This window comes from Podarcis pityusensis (assembly GCF_964106645.2).
Source record: "Podarcis pityusensis genome assembly, chromosome: Z".
Taxonomy (NCBI): domain Eukaryota; kingdom Metazoa; phylum Chordata; class Lepidosauria; order Squamata; family Lacertidae; genus Podarcis; species Podarcis pityusensis.
This window is the reverse complement of record NC_138044.1, coordinates 48,426,572-48,443,016: the sequence shown is the minus strand read 5'-3', so window position 1 is coordinate 48,443,016 and position 16,445 is coordinate 48,426,572. Positions and strand designations below refer to the sequence as shown.

The 16,445-nt window shown below is 46.9% G+C and overlaps 1 protein-coding gene across 2 annotated transcripts in view; it reads right to left on the bottom strand.

Annotated features, from left to right (window-relative positions):
* Positions 1-8,823: 8,823 nt before the first annotated feature.
* The window catches only part of SLC6A14 (solute carrier family 6 member 14), a 53,258-nt gene continuing 45,636 nt past the window's right edge, over positions 8,824-16,445 (bottom strand). For both annotated transcript variants that reach the window (XM_080990358.1, XM_080990359.1), the window contains exons 11-14: positions 16,107-16,206; positions 14,309-14,418; positions 12,953-13,120; positions 8,824-11,782 (exon numbers count right to left, since the gene is read on the bottom strand). In XM_080990358.1, the coding sequence (XP_080846484.1) occupies positions 11,633-11,782; positions 12,953-13,120; positions 14,309-14,418; positions 16,107-16,206 (528 nt within the window). In that variant the 3' untranslated portion in view covers positions 8,824-11,632. The remainder of the gene's footprint in view (positions 11,783-12,952; positions 13,121-14,308; positions 14,419-16,106; positions 16,207-16,445) is intronic.

Genomic DNA, 16,445 nt, shown 5'->3' with positions numbered 1-16,445 from the left:
GCAAAAACCTTATAAGCTAGAGCCCAAGCTAGACTCAGAGAGTGAAGACTTCTTGCAGCAACTGTAAATAGTGTTTTTATATAGTGTGTGCGTTCGTGTTTGCTGTGTAAAAGCTGTATCTGCCATACTGTTGTTTCCTGTGGTGAGCCTAAATGCTTGACTGAACTTCTGTGGCGCATACTCAACACAAAACACACCACCCCCACCCCCATGCAAGTTTTGTGCTGAACACCCTAAAAATCTCAGTGACTTTCCAGTTTAGCAGAAGCCAGCCTTCCTCGCTTAATTAATATGAACTGCTTGTTTGGAATCAAACTCATTGAGCATTTTGAAGTGAAAGGTTAGTCTTGTAGATATCCTTTAGACTGCATTTAATCAAAGTCAAAACAAACATGATTCAAAGGGGCTGAGGTACCTAGACAAATATGATCCACATGAGGAATTCCAATGAAGTTGATGCAAAACTCCCAGCAAACCTGAGTAGGTAGAAAATAAGGCAGGCTATAAAAGATGAAAGGGCTCTCTTATGCCTATGGAGTGTAAAGGTTTGGGTAACGGCAAGAACACACCCTTTGCATGTAAAAGTCCCAGGACCAAGCCCTGAGATCTCCAGGTAAGGCTTGGAAATACTCCCATAGAAGAACCTGGAGGGTTGTTGCCAGTCAGTGTAGACAATGCTGAATCAGATGGAATAATAGCCTTCTATAAATCAACTTCTTATTTTTTCTTGTTTTATCTCAAAATGCAATCTATAGACTGGAAGGTAATTTCAGATCACAGCTTCCGATGTGATGAGGTGAAAAACCTGTGAAGTTTAGGTAGTTTCTATAAGTAGCGGTCATGAGGCCCCCACTCTCCTCATGGATACAATGCCCAGAGTTCCCTTGGAAGAGGGATGGACTGTTAAACAAAGGGTGGATCTACACACAGGAAAAAAACACAGTATAAATAATAGAGAAATTACCGTATTTTTCGCTCTATAACACGCACCAGACCATAACACGCACGTAGTTTTTAGAGGAGGAAAATAAGAAAAAAAATATTCTAAACGAAATAGTGGATATATGATTTTTGTGGTTCATGCTGTGGCCACAGACATGTGATCTGACAGTGAGTTTGGAGTAGCCCAATGCAAAAATCCTGAGGATCCATGCTTTGTAACCATGGAGGAGGGAAGGAAGGGGAACCATGGATCCTCTGCTCATGACTGCAGCAGATCCCCCCCCCGCCACCCGCAGGCATTCGCTCCATAACACGCACAGACATTTCCCCTTACTTTCTAGGAGGAAAAAAGTGAGTGTTATGGTGCAAAAAATACGGTAAATGGTTATAACAAAAGAAAAAAATGCTATGGGAAATCTCAAAGAATTTTTTTTGCTCTCCATCTCCATCTGGTGTTGCATGTTTATAATGTATTCAAAGCACTGCTTTTTTGACTGATGTAGGTGAGTTCCAGGTCCTTAGTATGTGGGCTGAGAATTGCAGCCTTCAGGGGCACCACTCTGAGCTCAGTCCTCTATGAACATCTCCATCTAAAGTCACTATGCTAGGTTCCCCTCTCCCTACAGTAGCCTTTCACATGATCTCATACCTTCCAACATCCCAGTGAGACAAATCAATGGAGGCCATGTCCCCTCTCAGGCCCCACCCCTTCTCAACTCCCCCCCTCCCTCCCTTGGGGCTCACCAAATCCCCGCTTGCACCATCCTGCTGGTGGGCCCATATGCACTTTTGCCCACCACCACTCCTTCAAGAGCCACAGCGACTTGGCTTTCCAGACAGCATACTTCTGGAAGCCGGTGCCACTTCTGGAAGGAGGAAGAGGAGTGTGCGATGCTTGGGAACAAGGTGAGAGAGCATCTTTTGGTCTCATCTTTTGGTCCCATGCTCTGGTGGGAGTCAACTGACTCGTGCCAAAATGTGGAACCCAAGAGCACGCAACTTTTGGTCCTGTATTCTGGCACGGCCAGAGCACAGGAGCCACAACAGGACACCTGGGAATGTGATCAGAAGCCCGGGTGGCGTCTGTAAATCTGAGATGTCCTTTTTAAAATGGGACAGTTGCATGGTATGTGAGCTGCCAGGCCTGAGAGCTCTCAAGCCTTTCTGGGCAGTAGGCTAGATTAAATGTTCCATACCCAGGTTTCCTAAACATGTGAGAAGAAATGATCCCCTCACTTCAACGGAACCTGGTAACACCCACTTCAGCTAATATGTTAATTTCCCACCAGTGACGTTTTTCCTCATTTGTTACACTTTGTGGTTTTTATTTGAATGCCTGAAACTGTGGTTAATGCTGATGTTTAATTACATCACCAGGACCCGTCCCCATGACCTCTGTGGGCCCCCACCCCTGCTTCTCAGGTTTTGGGAATCTCAAGGAATTTCAAAGTCTGGAATGTGCCTGACTGCGCTTTACATTTGTGCTGCAGATGAAGTTCTGGAGAAAGTCTGCCTAGTTCCATTTTTGATGCTGTTTAGGAGGCAATAAGACAGGCCTGGCCCAGTGCACTTTAGGGACTTGTGTTTGCCAAACTGATTTTTGTTCTTGTTTCTGAACAGTATTCAAAGACATCTTTGATCTAAATGTATGATGTTTCTGCTGTCATTTGTATAATGTTTGATATGTGTTTGGAGGATTTTCTTTTCTTTCTGCCTGTGATTTTTTGTGTTGTTTTAGGGTGGTCTGGGAGCTTTCTGTTTTCCTGTGAACTGCCATGGGCAGCCTTTGCAATCAGGTGCCCTCTATGTTTGGGGCTACAGCTGTAATCATCCCCAGCCAGTTGTTGCCTCCAACATGTGGAGGGCACTAGGTTGGCCAAGGCTGGTTTCAGGTAAGCTCAGTTAGAAAAGGAGGCTATATTAGTGGGATAGGCAACAAAATATTACACTGTAGTTTTAGGTTTTTTAATTTATTTTTCAAGCATCCATTCTAATGTGCTTGCATATTGGTTAGACAAAAGCTGTGCATGCACTAACTCATACTGCTGGCATGTTGACTCCTGATTATGTACTCCCACTCTGGTACTCCCACTTATGTGGAAGCCTATAAGTCACTGACTTGCACTGATTTAGGCCATCAGCATTGTAGACCAGTATTGTCTACACTGCCTAGCAGGTGCTGTCTGTGGTTTCAGTTAGGCATTTCTCCTTGCCCTACACAGAGAAGCGAGATTGACCCTGGGACCTCCTTCTACATGCAAAGCAGATGCTCTACCTGCTTCCCCAATATACATGCAGGTTTCCATGCTTTGATTTCATCTGTATAGGTTTCTGTACAGCAGGGCCCCACTTCCTAGTATAAGTGGGCAAGCCTTTGCATGGCGAATGCATGAAGGGAGCTGCTGTTATGCCCCATTACACCTGGGGGCAGCAGGACAGGGGCAAGCACTCAGCTCTTTCCTCCAACAGCTAGCTCTTGCTGATTGTGTGTGGGGGGGGAGCACACTCTATCAAAGAGGAGAGCCGGCCCCGCTCTGCTGTTCTGTAGCTTTAAAGGCAGTTTTTGCCCTAGCCTCTGCCTGTGCTGGACCACAGCATTTGGTGATGTAAGCAGGATGCTGAAGGTCAAGGAAGAGATATAATAATAATAATAATAATAATAATAATAATAATAATAATAATGTTTTTATTAGTTTTCCACTATTTCCCCAATAATAGCCAAATTATAACAATATCAATTATTTTCAAATTTATACAATTATTCAAATGCCAGAGACAGTTTTAAAAAGAAGGAACTTGACAGAGATGGATGGCGGTCAGGTTGAATCCTGACAAGACTTAAGTACTGTCTCTGGGGGGCAGGTGGGGGGGACTCCCTTGTCCTGAATGGGGTAACTGTGCCCCTGAAGCACCAGGGGCATAGCCCGGGAGTCATTTTGGACTCACAACTGTCCATGGAGCTGCAGGTCTAGGGCAGCTGTTTACCAGCTCCATCTGGTATGCAGGCTTAGACCCTACCTGCCTGCCGACTGGCTTGCCAGAGTGGTACATGCCCTGGTTATCTCCCGCTTGGACTACTGCCATGCGCTTCACATGGGGCTACCTTTGAAGGTGATTCGAAAACTACCACTAATCCAGAATGCAGCAGCTAGACTGGTGACTGGGAGTGGCTGCCGGGACCATATAACACCACTCCTAAAGGATCTTCACTGGCTCCCAGTACATTTCTGAGCACAATTCAAAGTGTTGGTGCTGACCTTTAAAGCCCTAAATGGCCTTGACCCTGTATATCTGAAGGAGCATCTCCACTCCTGTTAAGTTGTGGGTGAACATATGAGTTGGTCAGTCACAGGCGAGGAGGCCCAGGAGCGGCTTGTGGTTGGTGATGAGGTCGAAAGTCCTGCCGTAGAGGTATTCATGGAACCTCTTCACTCCAGCCACAAGTGCCAGTGCCTCCTTGTCAAGCTGGCTGTGATTCCGTTCGGTTGCAGATAGTGTCCTGGAAACATAGGTGAGCGGTGCTTCTCTTCCGTCTGGAAAACGGTGACTGAGGACAGCGCCGATGCCAAAAGGTGAGGCATCGAAGGCAAGGACCAGTGGCCTGGCTTCATTGTACGGTATCAGCACACTGTCCTTTGAAAGGAGAGCCTTGACTGCGTTGATGTGGCCCCTTCTGGAACACTTCCGACAGATGGCGTCTCTGAATCGACACTTGGCACGGGAATGGTTGCCTCTGCAGCCGGCACATTCCGATTGGCCCTTGGTCTTCTTTTTGAACTTCCCGTGCTCCCCTTTGTTTGGTGCACGTCATCGTCTTCACTGGAGGATGCCTTGTCACTGCTGGCCTCTTCGTGATGCACTGGAACTGGCTTCCTAGCAAGACATGGGCTGCTGGCCTTGCGGATCTCCTGGGCAGCTTCCTCAGTGGCTTTCTTCAGTGTGAGGTCTGGCTTGGCGAGGAGACACCGTTGCAGACGGATGTCGCAGACCCTGCAGACGATTTGATCCATCAGGGCATCGTCTAAGTCTCGAACTCACAGTGCATTGCGGCCTGTCAGAGGGTGGCAGTGTAGTTGTTAATTGACTCCCCCTCTGCCTGGTTCTGGTGGTAGAACACATGGCGGTCAGCAATCTTGGACGGCTTGGGCGCGTAGTGGTTGCGGAGCTTCTCTTGAATTGTGTCCCATGGCGCTGCCTAGACTACTTGAGGCGCAACTAATGCTTGGGCCATCTCAAACACCTCAGACCCACAGAGGCTGAGGAATAGGCCCCGCTTACACTCCTCTGACACTTCTGTCAGCTCGTTGGCTTGGAGGTAGCAGTCAAACCGAGCGAGGTAGGAGTCCCATGATTCAGAGGCTGGCGCAAACGGTGGTAGAGGCACGAGTGAAGCCATGGTTCCGATGCCAACGTGGAGGGCGATGGATGGAACACAGTGCTCTAGCCAGAACAGTCAGCTCTGAATTGTGATTTCGCTTGGTGTTTCAGCTCAGTGATTCAGCTCAGCTCAGAGGGTGGCCGCATCTGGCTGTGCTCTGATGTCCATCAATCCCATCCTCGTCGCCAGTGTTAAGTTGTGGGTGAACATATCAGACGACACAGCGATTCTTCAAACAGCTCTTGTTTATTCACAGGCCAGAACAGAACTGAACTGAAGGGTTCAGCCAGCCTGCTTATATAGAGCTCCACTACAACGCAACTGTAACACTTTCTGTAACTATTCAATCATTGAACGTCACTTTCAATCCCTTATTTGCATATGTGGACCTGAGTGAAAACTATCTACAGTATCCCCCTGCTGGCCCAGGGTGAGAACATCAGTACATAACAGGTACCTTCCCTGTGGAACACCCTCCCATCAGATGTCAAGGAAATAAACAACTACCTGACTTTTAGAAGATATCTGAAGGCAGAGCAGAAGGTTTTTTTTATGTTTTATTGTGTTCTTATATCTGTTGGAAGCTGCCCAGAGCAGCTGGGGCAACCCAGTCTGATACACGGGGTCCACATAAAAAAGTTATAATTATTATCATTATTAGAGAGAAATGTAAACTGCTTAGAGGTGTTTTATGATGGTGCAGTGTAGAAACTTAACTAAACAAACAAACAAACAAACAGAGAAATGTCGAGGAACAGGATTACAGCTGGGCAGCCCTATGCAAGCTGGGGAGTACATAACTGATCTTGTTCCCAGTGCCACTTACGTTGTAAGAATTGGGCATGGTAACAGCTTGCCCTGCAATGAAATGCACCTGGCATGGCTGCAAATTTGCAAGAGCAATGACGCTCCATGGTATCCACTTTTGATAACACTTTTTTGTTCTCCCAAGTTGTTCTTTTTATTATTATGCATATGAGCCAATAAAATTGCACCACGTGCAAACTACGGGGAGGATGCATTTGCTGAGAACGGGGCGACAAGGAGAAGGAGGCAGCAGAACACCTTGAGCTCCCCCCCCCCCCCGCTTCTCTTTCCCCTTGTCAAGGTTGCTGAACTAAGCAACAGGACGGCATCACGCAGGCTTGGGGATTTGCCCAAGGCCAATTACTCTGGCAGGTGTTTGTGCGTGTTGAGTGGAAGCTGGGTGTTTCTTGAAAACCAGCCCATAGAGGGCAGCATAACCCAGCACTAAGCATCAAAAGCACTTTGTGCGCTGATGATGAAGATTCTCTAGCCCATATGGGGACTCCTGCACGACAAACTCCCAAAGAAGAAGGTGGATCCAAACAGCACACTTGCCTCTTTTCCATTTCTTTATAAAAGGCTCACACTGTGCAATTTTGTTTTCATATTTGGCCCTTTAAGTTATATCTCAGGGCTACTACCGTGAGAAGCATTTTTAAGTCTGCCAGGCATTGCACAGAGTTATAAATGGGAGGCCTTGAGGGTAGAGAAGCTGCGCAGACAGCTTCTACGATGCAGAGGGGATTGGTGTATTAGTGAGCCTCTGTGGTGGTTCTTAAGAAGGAAACCTCCACCTTCAGAGGCAGTTTACCTAGGACTGCTATGTGTTGAGGACAAACAGCAATGGCTGTCTCTGTCTGACCTGCTTAGAGACAGGGTACTGGGTCTATTTTGACCTAAGCTGGCAAGCCAAGCCCTCTGCTACTGGTTCTTTCCCCGCCACTTGATGTGGATAATCACCCCAGGGGATTGTGAGATTGTAAAAGATAAAGGTAAAGGACCCCTGGACTGTTAAGTCTAGTCAAGGGCAACTATGGGGTTGCAGCACTCATCTTGCGTTCAGGCCGAGGGAGCCGGCAATTGTCCACAGACAGATTTCTGGGTCGTGTGGCCAAACCGCTTCTGGCGCAACAGAACCCCATGATGGAAACCAGAGTGCATGGGAATGCTGTTTGCCTTCCCGCCAGAGCGGTACCTATGTATCTACTTGCACTGTGACGTGCTTTCGAACTGCTAGGTTGGCAGGAGCTGGGACAGAGCAACGGGAGCTCACCCCGTTGTGGGGATTCAAACCGCCGACCTGATCGGCAAGCCCAAGAGGCTCCGTGGTTTAGACCACAGCACCACCTGCATCCCTTGTGAGGGTGCACATTGTTAGAGAGCCAAAGCCTCTAGTCTTAACCCCGATCTCCTTCTTTCCTGCTCCTTTAAAAAACACCATATAGTGGTACCTCGGGTTAAGAACTTATTTTTTTTCTGGAGCTCTGTTCTTAACCTGAAACTGTTCTTAACCTGAGGTACCACTTTAGCTAATGGGGCCTCCTGCTGCTGCCGCCACACAATTTCTGTTCTCATCCTGAAGCAGAGTTCTTAACCCAGGTACTATTTCTGGGTTAGCGGAGTCTGTGACCTGAAGTGTCGATAACCTGAAACGTCTGTAACCCAAGGTACCACTGTAATTGTATTTGTTTCACTTTGGTTACAGGGTGTGTCCAGAGGCATGTATACATATAAATTAATGCATTCAAATTTCATGCCAGTTTGTGTTATGGGCCTTTTTAAAGTACCTCACGACACTTCTGAATCACCAAGCATTTGCAATTTGACCTTGTTGCTACCGCATGCAAATCCAGCTGAGGTTTCAGTGAAATCTCATCTTGGGAGACCTTGGTGATATCTTTCCGGAAATCAGCACAGATGCTGGTGGCAGAAGGTCAGTGGGGGCAGGTGAGGTGCAACACCTTGGGAGCTTCTGCCACCCAAGGTGGCTCCTTCACCCCACCTCATGGTTGGGCTATGCCAGGCCTGCAGCTGAATCAAACAGACAGAAATCAGGCAGCAGGAAGTGGGTGAGTTCTTTTGAACTGCTTGTTAGGAATGCTGCAAACTAAAAACCCAACAATGGCATAAGCTGAGGCTGCCCTCTAAGGGCGAAAAGTCTTGAATGCACAGCACAGCGATGTCTCTTGCAACTTGCTTGTCAAAACTTTCTGTGCCTGGGGACCTATTTCCAAACCGAGGTCTTATCCATACCAACTTAAAAGCTGCCTTGTTTTTCATATATTTTGTGTGTGGATGAACCACATCACATTTCTATAAACTGGCTGATATGCTGGTTTTTGGGAAGGCAAAAATCCAGCTTCCTACTAGCAGGCAATAACACAGATCTGATTACATGGCAACTTGCCTGCCAGCATGTATTTGCCAAATCTTGGTTTTGTGGTTAGCCCACTTTCCCCTGTCTCCCAACCCTCTAAACCTCAACCTTCCTTTCCTCCTTTCTTTTGTTGTCGTTGTCACTGCTATTCATTTCCAGTTGCAACTTTCTCTCCTTTCTGGGCGGATTTACCTGGGAGGTAGTTTCTTTGCATTAACAGTGCTTACTTTTGAGTAGTAGGGTTTACCAGAGGTACAATTCTGATTGTTAAACCACTCTGAGAATTGTAGCTCTGTGAAGGAGAAAGGGGTCAAGCAGGTCAAAAACAAACAAACAGAAATTTTATTGGTTTTGAGACGGCAACATGTTCATTCCCCAAAACAGACAATATGTTTTTTTGCAGTACAAAAACACACCTGGGGGAAACCCAGAGCTTCTCAGTGTCCCTGCCAAAGAAAGTCCCCTGGCCCTATTTTATGTCATGGACTGTGAAGGCAGCTAAAGGACTCTTTTCAGTGAAAGTAGACTTCCAGGACATTGGCCTACAATTGACAGGAAACGTGGAATGAAGGTGGGTCTAGTGGTCATGCGACCGCTTGGTACGGCAGCTGGAACATCCTGCCACATTGCAATGACATTTTTCTACCACCCACCCACCCAGAATCAAACATCTGGGGACAAATGGTGGCCACATCCACACTATGAGTTGAAAGCACCATGACACCACTTCAAACGGTTATGGCTCTCCCCCCCCCACCCAAAAAAGAAAAAAGAATTCTGGGAGCTGTAGTTTTTTAATGGCACAGAGTTATTAGGAGACCCCTGTTCCTCTCGCAGAGCTGCACTTCCTAGAGAGGCTTAACCATCCCTCTTCACAGGGAACTCTAGAAATTATTGCTCTGTGAGTTGAATAGAGGTTTTCTAACAATTCTCAGCACCTGCTTTAAATTTATGTTGTGAATGTGACCTGTTTCTGGGATCCCTCCTTGTGGCTGCCATCAGAACCAGAGTAGCCAATGCTGCCTGTCCTGACGTTGTTGAACTACAAGTTCCATCACTGGCTAAGCTGTTTGCGGCTGGTGGGAATTAAGAGTCTATCAACATCTGGAGTGCATTGTGTTGCCTACCTTTCCATTAGAACAGTGTTTCCCGAACTTGGGTCTCCAGCTGCTTTTGGACTAAAATTCCCACCATCCCATGCTAGCTAAGGATGGTAGGAGTTGTAATGCAAAAACTGCTGGAGAGCCAAGTTTGGGAAACTCTGCATTAGAAGGATGAAACAACTCCACTTCCATTCTTCAACTGAGATGACTTAGGGCAAAGGAAGAGTGTTCTTGCTCCCCCACCCTGGGCCCAAAGAGGCTGTTATCTTTCAGAGCATAGGCCAGGGCTGAATAATTGGTGTCCTCTAGATATTATGGGGAACCTGTAGCTCTCTGGCATGGGCAGTGGCTGGGGATGATGGGAATTGCTGTCTAGCAACATCTGGAGAGCTGGACATTCCCACTCCCAGGTGTTCAGTGGGACAAGGCTATGGACATCTTGCTGTATCCCATTATAGAACCACAGAACTGTAGAGTTGGAAGGGACAACAAGGATCATCTAGTCCAACCCCCTGCAATGCAGGAATCTTTTGCCCAACCAAAGGTTTGGACCCATGAGATTAAGAGCCTCAGGCTCTACCAGTTGAGTTATCTTCTAACAACAACAACATTCTGAAATAATATATATATATTTAAAGCCACTTTTCTCTTTTGGAAGTAAACAAATTCGATGCCATAAAACTTATAGCAGGAGCTTCAGGGAAAGTTCCTTTGTAACTCAGGTTGCCTGAGGGTTTAAAGAATGGCATTTTTGAAGAAAACTAGAAAACAACTGCTGACTCACTTGTGCAACATCCTTAAGAAAAATGACCCTCTCCAGAGACACTCACAAATTAGAGATTCAGGAGAGAATGGGGATAAAGATGGATGAAAGGAAGAGCCTCTTGAGAAGATTGCAGCCATTACCAGCTCAATACAAGATCAGGCAGAACAGAAGCATCGTGAAAGTCAGGTCCGTGGGCTGGCCAGCCAGCCACTCTGGGCTTTCTGAGACTAACTAAGGCCACAAAGCACAGAATATGGCACTAGGCACAGGACCCAGCTTCTGAAGTGTTGCATTTGAAAAACAAACTCCAAACACCAAGCTGCTAGCCTATATTGCTGGGACTGTAACAATATGCTTAAAGGTGTGGCAGAAACACCAGCTGAAATCCCCCAAAGCCAAAGAGTTGGCTGGATCTTTAGCAACTGCATGAGGGGTGGAGAGCACCTGGCTTATCCATCAAGAAAAACTGATCATCATCATCATTATTTTGCAAGAGGATAAAAACAATAAATTGTGCAAAATAAAATAAAAAGCGCACATCACTCAGGTTTCTGTGGTGCCAAATTTGGAATGCCTGGATGCAGAAATACAGATATAGATCTGATGTATCATACACATAGTTCCAGGAACAGGAATACAGAAACAATAGCTAATTGTCAAAAAACTAATCTATTTGGGATTACATCCCACTGACTTCAACAATGCTTTCTTCTAGGTAAGGCACTTGTGTGATACTGAATCACCTTCGAGCATTATGGAAGTGTATTCCTATCACAAAGCCTGTTAGGATGGGCAAGACTGCTGCCCTTACGTTTTCAGTGGAGGATTAAGACTCCGGGGAGGATTTCTGCAGGGTCATTACAGGAATGGATCATGATGGGTTAGGGAATGGAGCCCACTCCTAGCAAGATCTATGTTACAGCCTCCCCTGGGAAAAGGGACTAAACTCTGGAACTTCTTCCAGCTCTCCCCATGCATAGCATGGACCAGTTTTAGCACCAGCTAAGGGGTCAGGAGACATGCTGTCTTCCTCACTATATCTAGCAACTGGGCAGGTCAATAGGGCAGTACATGTTAGCGACGAAGAACCTGCCTCCACGCTCCATTGACTTGCTGTCCATTGATCTATCACAATATACAGTTCTCAGAATAAATAATATGGCTTCCATTATATTAAAAAAAAAACCCCGTTCACACAAACCCAAAAAACCCACTCTCTCTGCTGCACATGAGTGCCAATTGCCTCCCAACGGGCCACTTCACTCTGGCTTGTGTACGTAGGCATCCACAGTCGGGATTTCAATGTCTTTCTCCTTCTCTGTGTCAACCATGTTGCGGTATCTTTCTCCACGATTGCGCTCTAGGGCGGGACCCCAGTTGGGCTGGGGCTTGCAGCAGAAAGTAATGCGCTAGAAGGGGGAGAACCAGAAAGGGGGAATGAAGGCTCAGTCTAGAGGTGTCATCCTAGTAGCAGACACAAGAGGCCTGGCGCAATTCTCTGCTGCAAGGTGTGTAGGTGAAAGCCTCTGGTTTAGATAGCTCTTCCAAACAGATTAGGTCAGTAGTATGGAACCTCAGGTTTGTGGGGGAATGAATGTGGCTCCTCTCCCCAGGCCTTTCGATCTAGCCCCTGGGATTCTCCCCAGACCATGCCCCTTCTTCTCAGACCACATCCCTCACCACTCCTGCTCCATGCCCTTATGAGAAGTGTCCATAAGTTTCTAGTCCTTAACGTTATGAAGAATGACTGGAAGGTACATGGCCTGTGTCAGTATGTGACACGAAAACTCAGGACCCCAAGGGACAGGAATCTGAGCAGCCGCCATGCAAGGGTTCAGAGGCACCATATTCCCAAGAACATTGAGGAGCTGACACAAAATCTGATGTCGCTCCACGTCTGGCTTCATGTTAGGCTTCAACAATTGGGGGAGGGGCCAGCTCCCTCAAAAAAGAAAAAGAAAAAGATTGGGGGGGGCAAAGAGCCTTGGGCCACCTGGAGCTGTTGCCTATGCAAGGTTTCTTGGCCAGCAAGTCTTTGCGGAAAGTAGAAAGCTTATAAACCAATGCTTTAGATTGCTTAGCAAAATTGTCCTAGCATTCATGGGAATTTCATATGCATTATTATTTGCTATTGTTTCAGCTCTGGCTGAACTCAGTGCCTCTGGGCGCCTCCAGGCTGATGTTTTACTGTGGGTGTATTCTGCAACATTTTCTTAACATAACAAAAGTGCAGTAATAGCTGGTTTTATCTGCTTTAGTTTGGTCTGTGAAGTTTCTCCAATGCTATTGATGTCTGGAGGGGCTACAGCAGAACAAAAGCAGGGCACCCGCCTGCCAGAACATTTGTGGTATGAAAACTTAAGGAATTTCAACCGGAAGTTACAGGGTATGCACTGATGGGAAATGAAGCTGCCCCAAAATCTTTACAGGCACAAACAGTATCAGGATTGCGTCTAACCACTTCAATAGCATTGTGATCACAAATCATCACGAATGCACAATTAAAGGACATCTGAAGGGACCCAGAGAAGGGCGACTATCCCATCAGAGCAGAGTTCATGATACCTCAAAGCACTCACCTGCCACAAGCTCCCTTTTGCTTTTGATATCTTGTATATGGCAATGATGGGAATCCAAATCAGGCAGAACATGATCATGCACCAACCAACAGCAGCTCCCCAAACTGGGTATTCCACAGAGCCAAATGTTGGGCGCTCAAATGTGACCAAAGACCAAATCAAAATTGCCTGTTTGAAAAAAAGTTAGAGAAACAGGAGAGTCAAACTTAGACCAGCCAAGACTAAGCTGCATGTGCAGCATTGAACAAGATCTGAACAGACATGTTTTAGGCCCAGCTTTCAAGACTTGGTTTCCTAATTTCAAAATCTGGCCAAAAGGGAAAGCCAGGATCTGAGACTGAACCACAGCTGTAGAGATGGTGGCCCCTGGTAATGTCATGAGGTGGGCCTGGAGATGGACGCTAATTGGAAGAGGGGAGCAGAGGAGGGCACCCCCCCCCCGAGTGTTTGTGCTATCATTTGCTGCCAATTCCTGCCAGACTGAAGCTTGCACTGTCTTCTTACTATATATATTTTTATTAAAGGCACTCTTGCTCACCTGGAGATTCAAACTCTCCACCTGACACCTGAAGAGGCACCAGGCAAACCTGGAGACTTCAGAGCAGACCTAGATGTCTGGCAACTGCACCAGGGAGAGAAGTTCACCTTGGCCTGTTTTCACACTGCATTTGAACATGGCTGAGCATGGCCCCATCCTTCACCTATTCATGCTTAATGTTTGCAGAGTGCCAAGGAGAGTCAATGTCATTGTCTTCAGTGGTGCAGCCAAGCCTAAAATCAATGTGGCTTGTTATCTTCTGTGCACCTAAGAACCATTCCAAGATAACGCATGGCCCCCCCAAGAGAGGCTGGGGTGAGGGAAATATTTTGCTCCCTCTAGCCCAGGAGCTTATCCAGTCAGCCAGGATATTTCTGGGCAGCCTGCAAAAAGACCACAAAGGCCTCTAATATTATACGTCATGGCATTACAAGGAGTGGGAGCAAGTAGTATTAAGCTCCTCCCTGTGCTTCTGCTGGTGAGCCAGATTCTGCAGGATTTGGGTGTGCAAGGCAGTTTCCTGCAGGGGGCGGGGCGGACACCTCACACATCCAAAGCATTCCGAGATGTGCATGTGAGTTTAATCCTGCTTTCTGCAGGAATCAACCATGCGAGGTGCTGATCCAGCCATGTTGCCACCTGCCCAATACCTGACACCATGTATGATGCCAGCTGTGGAGATGAGGGACTTGGATTTGGGAAAATATGGGGAAGCTTGGCTGGAAAAAAAATGACCCACGAGGTTCCCTGTAAGCCCAGCTCTACCTCCCCCCAGCCTCAGAGCTACTGAAATCTCTTGCTAAAAGTTGGCTACTTACGAGGAGGAGTAAAGGTGTGATGAAAAACCAGCAGGCTCTCCACCACAGCCAGAACAACCAGCTTTTCTTCCCAATCATCATCTCAGTGTCTTCGATAAATCGGTTTCCACCTGTGCAAAGGGGACACAAACCGCTGGGTTAGTTCTGTGTTTGTGAAGAGTCAGCTTTCTTTTACTCCCCTTGAGAGTGATGGGATGGTCTGCAGACTGTCCTCAATTGCAGGTGTGTGGCACTGAGGTTTCTGCCTTGGAGTGGCTGAAAAACTGCTGCTAAAGTGTTTTAAGATGGGGAGAGATGTTAACAGACAGAGAAGGCACAGGACTGGAGTTCTCTGACTGGTAAAGTGATTGAGTGGACTCCAGAATCTAATCCAAGATGTGACCGGCTTGGATCAGATCCTGTGACTCCATGCTAGAGTCCTGCGATTCCTCCCCACTCCTTCCCTGCCTACCTCACAGGGTCGTTGTGAGGATAAAATGGGGAAGGGAAGGAGCATGTATGCACCTTCAGTTCTGTGGAGGGAAGATGGGATGCAAATGTAATGACGAGGATGATGATGCCAAGAATTAAACCTGGGACCTTCTGCATGCAAAGCAAGTGCTTGGCCACAGAGCCCCTTCTCACAGGCATAGTGGTTAGAGTGCTGGATTTGCACCTGGGATACCAGGGTCTCATGAAACCCCTGGGTGACCTTGGGGGCCAGTTGCTGCCTCTCAGCCTAGTCTACCTCATAGAGTTGTTGTAGGGATTAGATGACAAGGGGTTCTTTCTGTGTGAAATAAACAAGCTGAAGGTTCCTGATGTTTGGGTTATGCCTTCAGAGTGCTGAGTACAGCTGGCTTAAACCGGTTCTCTTATCTCTTTCTGTCAAGGTTGTGCTGACTATGATAATCGGCCAGAAGGAGCCTGGGTTTAACTGTCTCTTTTTATCTCTTTTCCTTCTGGTGTGGTGTTTTGTACATAGTGTGCTTAGTATTAAGGTTTAGTCTTATTATAAGTTATTGTAAGTTTAAATTAAGTCTGCTGCAACTGGATTTCTTATGGACAGTGACAATCCTGAATATATTGGATTTGTAACCGTTATGCTCATTTGCCTTCAGTAGCAGTAAAACTCTTCTGGATGAAATATAATTGCCTCTGGTTTATTTTGGGGGGAATCCTGCAATATGTTGAAGTTTTTATTCTGCTAACTATACTTTGGAGTTCTGCTCTGGATCAATATTGAGTAGAATTTCATGACGGAACCATGTACACCACCTTGAGCTCCTTAGAAGGAAAAAAGGGATATAAAAGCAACAAACAAACAAAGAAAGCTGCTAATTCAATGTTACAATTATGGGTGTCACTGGGTCTAGCCATTTGACCAAGTCGAGGTAGTATATAAAGCAATGCATTTGGGAGACTGAATTATCAAAATTTAAGTTAGATGTTAAATGTTGATCACTGGCGGAGGAAGAGGGGGGCGGGGGGAGCGCACTGTCCCCAGCACCACGATCCCGGTGGGGTGCCATTGCAGCTGCCCCCCCCGTGCTGGGTGCCACGCCCCTACAGGCGGTGCGCCATGCCCCCAGGATGCACATCACGCCCCTGCAGGCAGCGCACCACCCCCAGGACACACGCCAGTCTGCCCCCACCTGCTCTCTGCCCCCCCCCCCCGGTGCCAGAACAAGAAGCTCCACCACTAAGGTTGATGAAGCCTTCCTAATCATGAAGTTGCTGTTGCTGCTTTGGAACTGGGGGGTGTTTGGTGAGGTTAGTGTTTTATTAGGGGCTGGGTGACACGGCATTCATCATTTACCATAAATCCAGCAGATCCCCACCAGCTCCAGGACAGCTGCAAAAAGGATCCCCCAGCCAGCACAGAAATGGTCCACCAGGTTGACCCAGTAGATCCCTGCCTGCAGAAACAGGATGAAAGGCAGCAGAAAAGTTAGTTCCATTCCACACAGATCTCTCTCACGTGTCTCTAGATTAGGGATGGACAAGTCTGTCAATTTTTGTTTCCTCTGTTTCTCAAGTTCCTAAGTTCAGTTCACATTTTTGCAGCATTAACAAAATGCAGCAATTTCTCATTTAAATCTTCATGAAAATTTATCAGCATTTTAGTGTGATTTTTTCCTAATATACACATTTATTG